The 8,082-nt window shown below is 51.1% G+C and overlaps 1 protein-coding gene across 1 annotated transcript; it reads right to left on the reverse strand.

Annotated features, from left to right (window-relative positions):
* Positions 1–120: 120 nt before the first annotated feature.
* LOC114610078 (aflatoxin B1 aldehyde reductase member 3) lies at positions 121–7,808 on the reverse strand. The gene is made up of 7 exons (XM_028754549.1): positions 7,526–7,808; positions 5,105–5,292; positions 4,801–4,905; positions 4,463–4,559; positions 4,123–4,225; positions 1,312–1,441; positions 121–456 (listed from the first exon to the last, which is right to left on the reverse strand). Exons 1-7 carry the CDS (start codon positions 7,725–7,727, stop codon positions 295–297), a joined length of 987 nt encoding a protein of 328 aa, XP_028610382.1. The 5' UTR covers positions 7,728–7,808; the 3' UTR covers positions 121–294.
* Between the last annotated feature and the right edge of the window lie 274 nt (positions 7,809–8,082).

An 8,082-nucleotide genomic window follows, 5' to 3' on the forward strand; every position in this document is an offset into this window, starting at 1 on the left:
CCAAGCCCCTGCTCAGAGGTCAGGCCTAAAAACCAGGCACACTCCTGCCCACCTCCATTGGGCCCTCAGGCATTCAAGAGAATAAGGCCACCGGGTCTGCTGTAGCCTGGGCTACAGCCATTGACAGATAACAGTTTTATTCAACAGGAAGTATTGGAGCTCAGCCAGCTCTGACACTGAAGGCAACTGCATGTATAGGAAGTCATCAGGGACAGGGAAAGACCGACCGAATCAGATCTAGCCCAGGACAAGGAGGGACAGCCTGTAAGCTGCACCTCCCAAGTCAGATGCATCTTAGCGGAAGTAGTTGGGACACTCAAGGGCAACCAGGTTCGAGGCTTGGTCAAAGGCTTCCACGACAGCCGGCTCCAGGGGCCCTTCCTCAACAAAGGCCAAGTTCTGCTCCAATTGTTCCAGACTGGACATGCCCAGGATGACTGCATCCCCATGGGTGCCCTGCAAGAGAGCATGATTTCAACACTTCTGCCACACTCCTGCCTGTCCCTTGCTAAGATCTGGGACCTGTTTTTACTTAAGCCCATGTTGCTGCTTGGAGATACAACTACTGCCTGCAGACAGCAAGGCCATCCAGGCTTCTCTACCCTGCAGGACAGTTTGGGAGTCAGTTTTCTCCAAGCCTGCCATGTACCAGATACTAAAAGAACACCATTACCCCAAGAATGCCCATACTGGAGAAAGGAGTTAGGGAGAGGACACTGGGACAACAGGAAGAGATTCTCCCTAACCCCACCCCCAGGAACATAGAATTAAGTTCTCTTTCCAGGAAGTGCTGTAATACATACTTTTTTAAATGTAATTTTCAGTCAGATCTGTGCTTTTATGAACTTGTGGGACTTAGGTAAACCAGCCTCTCAACCAGTTTCTCCACGTGAAAATGGAAATCATTAGAGCTCGAGGGATGGCTCAGCCACTAGGAGCAGTGTCTGCTCTTGGAGAGGACCTGGATTCACTTTCCAGGACCCACATGGTGCCCACTTACAACCACCTTTAATCCTTGCCGCCCTCTCCTGGCCTCTGCAGGCACTGCATACACATGGAACCCATAAGGCAAAACATACATACAAAATAAAAATGAGATCTTTAAGAGAAAAAAATGAAGGTGACTAGAGTTCACATAGCCATTGACATCTAGTCAGGTAAGATAGTGCTAATGTGGTTCACCATCCTGGGCGATGAAACTGGGCCAGAGAAGACATAGTCTCAGTGGTTGGCCTCTGTCACTTCTACGCCTCCACTTCCTCCCATCCGACCTCACGGCAGAGGCTGAGCAGCCAGGACCAGCTGGGCTACCTTGAGCTGTGAATGATGGTACATCCACCGCAGGGCAGCTGAGGTCATACTGGGGGCAGAGGTGCCATAGGTAGACTTCAGAGCCTTCTCCACCAAGGTGATGCCTTTGAAGTGTTCCTCCTTCCAGTAGCTGAATGGGTGGGAAGGGTGACACTGGAGTCAGGATCTTGAGGGCCACTAAAGGGTGACCCAACCCCTGCATCCCTGAAGTAGCCTATGCCCTCAGGCTACCCCTAAGTTCAGAACAGGCTACATTGTAAGTATCAGAACATACTGGTCTCCAGGCTTCTTGCCAGGTTAGGAGAAACACAGAAGAAAGAACCCTGGCATTTTACATCCTCATCAAACAATAACAATACAGCTCCAGGGGCTGGAGAGATGGCTCAGTGGTTAAGAGCACTGACTGCTCTTCCAAAAGTCCTGAGTTCAATTCCCAATAACCACATGGTGACTCACAACCATCTAGAAAGGAATCTGATGCCCTCTTAGATGCCCACAGCACCATACTAGTAAGCCCTGGGTCACACACAAGTCTGGAGCAAGTCCTGGGCACCAGTCCAGCTTCTGTGGAGTTGGTTGAGCCTCCTCCCTTCCCTACACTCACTGATCTGCACACTGAGGGAGAGAACACTCCCTGCCAGTCTGCCTCAGGGACTTCATCAGGCAAAGAGGTAATCATGCTGCAGACATTAAAGGGAGTGACCATGAGGAAGGCCACAAGGCCTTGATTCTCCAGAAGAGAGGCCTGGGCTCTGAGAGTGTGTGAACCTGAGAACAGCTGTTCAAGGCCGTGGTTTCTACTCCCAGGCAGGAGGATCACCGATTGTAGTGGGGAAGGCTACAAGGAGTGTTTTACTCTTGCTATTCTGCTGTGAGCTGTTGGGCATTAAATGCAAGGCCTCGTGCACACTCAACAAGTCTAGCAGTAAGCAGCACACTCCCAACAGACAGGGCTTGAGTCAAGCGGGGTACACAGGAAAGCTAACAGAAACTGCTTGCTGCTTACAACCCTGGCCTTTTCAACAAAACCAGCACTGAACCCTCACACAGGAACTTGCTTGGCTGGGCCTTCCTTCCCAGACAGAGAATACAAAAAGCAAATGTATCAGCTTATGCTCAGAAATGAACCTTGGAGACATGGCATCTGAGGTGACAGAGGGGAAGAAAGTGTAAGAATTTCACAGTGTCCATCCACAGGAACAAATACATCTAATCCAACCTCTCAGGAGGCTGAAGCAGGAGGATTACAAATTGCAGGCTAGCCTGGGCCAAACTCTGCTTCAAATAACAAACAAACAAAGTTACGGCCAGGCAGAGGTGGCATACACCTTTAGTCCCAGCACTTGGGAGGCAGAGGCAGATGGATTTCTGAGTTCGAGGCCAGCCTGGTCTACAGAGTGAGTTCCAGGACAGCCAGGCCTACACAGAGAAACCTTGTCTCAAAACAAACAAACAAACAAACAAACAAACCAAAACAAAACAAAAGACAAAAAAACCCATAAAGTTACTAAGGGGAAAAAAAAAGACAATAGCTGATGAGTTTTCAAATTTTAACTTTTTTTCCCCAGTACTGGGAATTGAATCCAAGGCTTTGAGCATTTTCCATCCCCGAGTTATAGGCAGGACTCGAACTTGTAATCCTTCTGCCTCGGCTTCCCCCATTGGATCAAAATTTTAGATATTTAAAATTTAGAGCAGAGTGGGCTGGAGAGATAGCTGAGTGGTTAAGAGTACTGGCTGCTCTTCCAGAGGTCCTGAGTTCAATTCCCAGCAACCATATGGTGGCTCACAACCATCTGTAATGGGATGCAATACTCTTTTCAGGTATGTCTCATTACAGCTACAATGTACTCATATATGTAAAATAAATAAATATTTTTAAAAAAATGTTTTGGAGCAGAGTATGACGGCGGACACTAGTAGTCCTAGTTCTTTGGCCAGGTAATGGTGGTGCATTTTAATCCCAGCATCTCTGAGTTCGAGGCCAGCCTTGTCTACAGACCAAGTTCCAGGGCAGCCAGAGCTACACAGAGAAACCCTGTCCCAACAACAACAACAAAAAACAAACAAACAAACAAACAAAAAAGGCTAACTCTGTGGATGTGGGGCAAGAGAATCAGAAGTTCAGGGCCATCTTCAGCTACAAAGAAAGTTTAAGGCCAATGCAGGGCCCAAGAAATCCTGACTCAGGAAGAAGAGGAGAAAGAGGAGGGGGGAGGGGAGAAGAAGGAGGAGCAGGGGAAGAGGAAGGAGGAGGTTGGCCCCAACAGCTGTCCAACTCTGACTGCTTGAGACAATGATGACAATTTTACTGCCAACATGTAAGAAGTCACAGGACACCGCCTCATAGACTCAACGCCAATCTCCAGACTCCCTGAGGTCTATCTTGGGTTGTCCTCTCACCATTGGCGCTGGAAGACCTCTACCCAAGAAGACACATAGAGTAACAAAAGTACAGACATCACAAGATCCAATGACAGCCCAAGAATGTCCTTCCAATCCCCAGGACAGCTAACATCCAGAGCCTTAGGTCTGAATACCACCGAAGAGCAGGTCCCCCAGTACAGCTAGCATCCAGAGTCTTCGGTCTGAATACCACCGAATAGCAGGTCCCCCAGGACAACTAGCATCCAGAGTCTTTGGTCTGAATACCACTGAAGAGCAGGTCCCCCAGGACAGCTAGCATCCAGAGTCTTCAGTCTGAATACCACCGAAGAGCAGGTCCCCAGAAAAGCAACTTCAAGAGTCCTTCCTCAAACTAAGGAAACATATAGCACTTCTTCCTCAGACACAGACCGCAACACAGCTCACCGGTCCCTGTAGTTCTGGGAATACTGATGCCCAAAGAATCGGCTTTGAGGATTCGTCCTGTCTTCCTTATCCTGGTATTTGTATCTGCCAGTCAGCAGGCCCCCTGTGGGAAGTCAGCAGTTAGACCCTGGCCCAGACTCCTCCTAGAGATAGCCAGGTCATTCTTGGCTAGGAGCTGGAGAGCACAAGGGAGCCTGGAAAAAAGGGGACTCGGACACCCCCTTCTCAAAGCTTCCTGACTCCCAGGATCTGGCGTGGGCATTCACCAGGGCAGCAATTCATACAGTTGGGCTGGGCATGCCCTCCCATCCACAGCACCTGTCCCCATGGCAGCCCATACCAGCCAAAGGGTTGTAGGCGTAGAACTTCAGTCCAAAGTGTCTGAGGCAGGGGAGGAGCTCTGTCTCCACCTGCCGGGTGGTAGCGTTGTACATGCCCTGCAGGGAGACAGTTGGAAAGTGTGGGGAATGTGTCAAAAAAAGAGACCCCAAATGTACCTTTGTAAAGTCCCTCAGTTTAGTCCTTAACAATCCTGGATCCTGACAATCAGGGCATATACCTAGTGGTGATAGGTTTGTGGTTTATAACCACCTAGTTTGTGGTTATGCCCAAAGATCCAAGGTCAGTGGAGCCTTGGACCCAAGTCTGAATGGTCCTGGTACATCAGATTCCTCTCACCTGGTACACAGTTGGCATGATCCAGCCATTTTTCTTGCAGAGGGTACAGATCTCAGCCACCTCCCAGGAAGCATAGTTGGACAGACCAAGCTCCACAAACTTGCCCTGCAGGGGAGAGACTCCATCACAACCCAGCTCAGGGAGACACTGCAGCACAGCCCAGCTCACTATAGGAGACCAGGAAAGGGAGACTATGTGGGGGACCTGGAGTGAGTCTGTGCCCAGCTCTGTGTGTGTTCCCAGCACTCGCTCTCCTGGCAGGGTCAGCATGAAAGGGTCAGAGGGCATCAGGGCCCTCCCTCACCTCCTGATGCAGCTGGTGGTAGGCCTGCAGTGTCTCCTCTATAGGAGTGTTGTGGTCAGGTAGGTGTAAGTAGAAGAGGTCCACCCGGGGACACTGCAGCCGCTTCAGGGAGGTCTCCAGCTGGAACCGTACATCATCAGGCTTCAATGTCTTCCCCAATATGGGAGCAGCCTTGGTGGCGATTTTTACTTTCCAAGGAGGAAAAAAATCCAAGTTGAAGTCACTTTATCAAACAGAGTCTCTACTGTAAAGGTGAAGGAACAGGGCAGGGCAGGGCATGGTGGCGCATGCCTCTCATCCCAAGCCTGAGGACTCAAGAGCTCAAGGTCACTCTTGCCTAGAGAGTACAAATCCAGGCTCAAGTGAGACACTGTATCAAAACACACAGGCACCCCCGCAGGTGCACGTGGGCATGCACGCCGCTGGTACACAGGGGGAAGGAGAAAGGGAGAGAGGTGATGGTGGGGAGAGATAAATATACAGACAGATGGGTTCAAATTCCAGCAGTGCCATTCAGAGCTTGGATTAAACTGACCACTCCTCAGTCTGCGGACTGTAAGTAACAACGATACTGACAGCTTATGGAGAAGTCCTGAGGGTTGATCAGGCTTACCTAACAGTGGACATTAGGAATGGCCAGCATCCTCCCTATGACAATTGCTTATTGGACCTTTAAACCTTGCTTTAAAATCCATGAGCAGAAGGCCCTGGGTGGGAGTCACACCTGTCACACTCCAGGTACCAGAGCACTCGGTCTGAGGAAGAGGACACAGGGAAAGAGAAAAGCAACAGACCAGAAGCAAAACAGCCCCAAAGTAGAGTCTTGACATTAGACTAGGGGTTGTAGTCCAGAGCTCTGTGGTCATCTTAAGATGTTTGAAAGATGACCCCGAGAGTACTGTACATGATGGGCAGGTCTGATCACAGGAGGAGGAAGGTGCCAAAGGAACTGGGGACAGACACAGGAAGGCTTCGCTGAGGGCCTATGAGAAGGAAAGTCAGGGCTAGCTACAGACTCTGTTCATCAAGACAGACCAGTGCTGGGCCATCTGTGTGAGTCCCTGCTCCTCTCCCTGCCCCTGCTGAGAAGCCCAGGCAAATGGTTGGAGGATGGATGGACGGATGGGTGGATGGATGGATGGATACCCCCCCCCCCCCCCCCCCCCCCGGATGAATAGATGGATGGAGAGAAGGAACATTCCATATCTGAAAAGTCAATTCCTCAGCCCAAACACAACAGAGTCCTTGAGACCTGAGGGACCACATACTTGGAACTTTTCTTTTTCTTTTTTTTTTTTCTTTTGGTTTTTCGAGATAGGGTTTCTCTGTGTAGCCCTGGCTGTCCTGGAACTCACTCTGTAGACCAGACTGGACTCGAACTCAGAAATCTACCTGCCTCTGCTTTCCAAGTGCTGGGATTAAAGGCGTGTGCCACCACCGCCCGGCAGAAATGTTTCATTCTGGTGATTGACCTGGCCTTTCTGATGGGGCATCAGCTTTAGATCTAAGCTGTGGCTCTCACCCAACCCACCCTGAACCCAAGCAGGGGAAGGAGGGAGGTTCAAAAAAGACCACTCAAACAGAAGTCAGATCCAGGTTCTCCTGGCAATGCATAAAGAGTGTAATGCCAGCACTCTGGAGGCTGAGGTAGGATCTACATGCAAACCCTAGGCTGTCCTGGGCTGCATAGTGAAACTTCCACAACATACAAACAACCCATCACGTTCCCTGGGGGATAACCAGGAGATTCGGAAACAACAGGCCACTGAGTGCACAGGTCTGCTACTCTCTTGGCTCCCACTGTGCCGGAAATCAAGAAGTACTGAATCATGAAGCAAAATTCCATAGCAGGGTGCTTGGGGGGAGGAGCAGTGCCTGAGGAGAAAGAGTTCTATATGAAAGCAGCCTCCCAGAGAAGTGTAGTTCCACCACGAGAGAAACTGAGGCAGGGGACCAACTGAGTCAAAATCTCAAGACATGTACACTACTCCTGGCCCCTGGCCCCTTTCGGGACTACTGTAGCTCTTATGGCCGCCACAAAGCAGGAGGCGCTCTTCACCAACAGGCTCAAGATCTACAGGATTCCGGGCCATTAGCAAAGAAGGAAGCAGGTTTCAGCCTGAACTGGTGCTGAGCAGTCCACAAAGACAGGGGTCCTGCAGATCAGGGGCACCTGCTAGGCAGCAGCGGGGAGCCGGACCAGGGTTAGTCATATCGTGTGATGAGGATCGTAGGCCACTTTTACAGAAGAAGATGCGGAAAGAGGCTGGCAAAATATGCAAAGCTAAACGTGCCTGAAGAGTTTGCTTGCCTGAAGAGTTGCAGTTCTCAGAGCTCTTGGGCGAACAGGGTGAGATCAGAGAGCTCTGGGAGCCAGACGAAGCTGTGCTGGGACAAGGGGATGACAGGGGTGACGGTTACCTTTGCAGCCGCTGCGGCCCAGCCCGAGCCCCAGGCCGCCTAGGATAGTCTCGGACTGACCGTCCGCATACACGAAGGCCGTGTCAATCTCATTGTGGCCGCGCTGCAGGAAGGCTTGCACCGACGCGGCGCTGGAGGTCGCATCCATGCGGCGCCCCATCTCATTGGTACCTAGCACAGTTGCAGGCCGGGTCTGCGACATGATGACCGCGGTGGAGGTGGCAGAAGGTGGAGGATAAGAGAGGACGTTGGCTCCAGCAGTCTGCAGCTCTGGAGGGTGCAGAGGCTCCCACAGATTTACTAGCGGGCTGTGGCCACTTCTAAGGGACGGGCGAGCAGAAGTGGGTCGGGGTTGTGCTGGCTGGTGCAGGGGACTTCTGTAGAATTGAGGACCTGCTCCACCCGTGCCACCTGGCACTAGGTGGTAGGTCCCCTTGAGTTACGTTGCTGAAGGCTAGAACCCCCTCCCCAGTTCTCTCTGCCTCGCTACTGAGCCATCCTGGATCTCTGTCCCCTGCTATATATAAGTTTAGGGGTGGGTGACCTTTAATTCTAAC

This window comes from Grammomys surdaster, unplaced genomic scaffold (genome assembly GCF_004785775.1).
Source record: "Grammomys surdaster isolate TR1022 unplaced genomic scaffold, NIH_TR_1.0 126027, whole genome shotgun sequence".
Taxonomy (NCBI): domain Eukaryota; kingdom Metazoa; phylum Chordata; class Mammalia; order Rodentia; family Muridae; genus Grammomys; species Grammomys surdaster.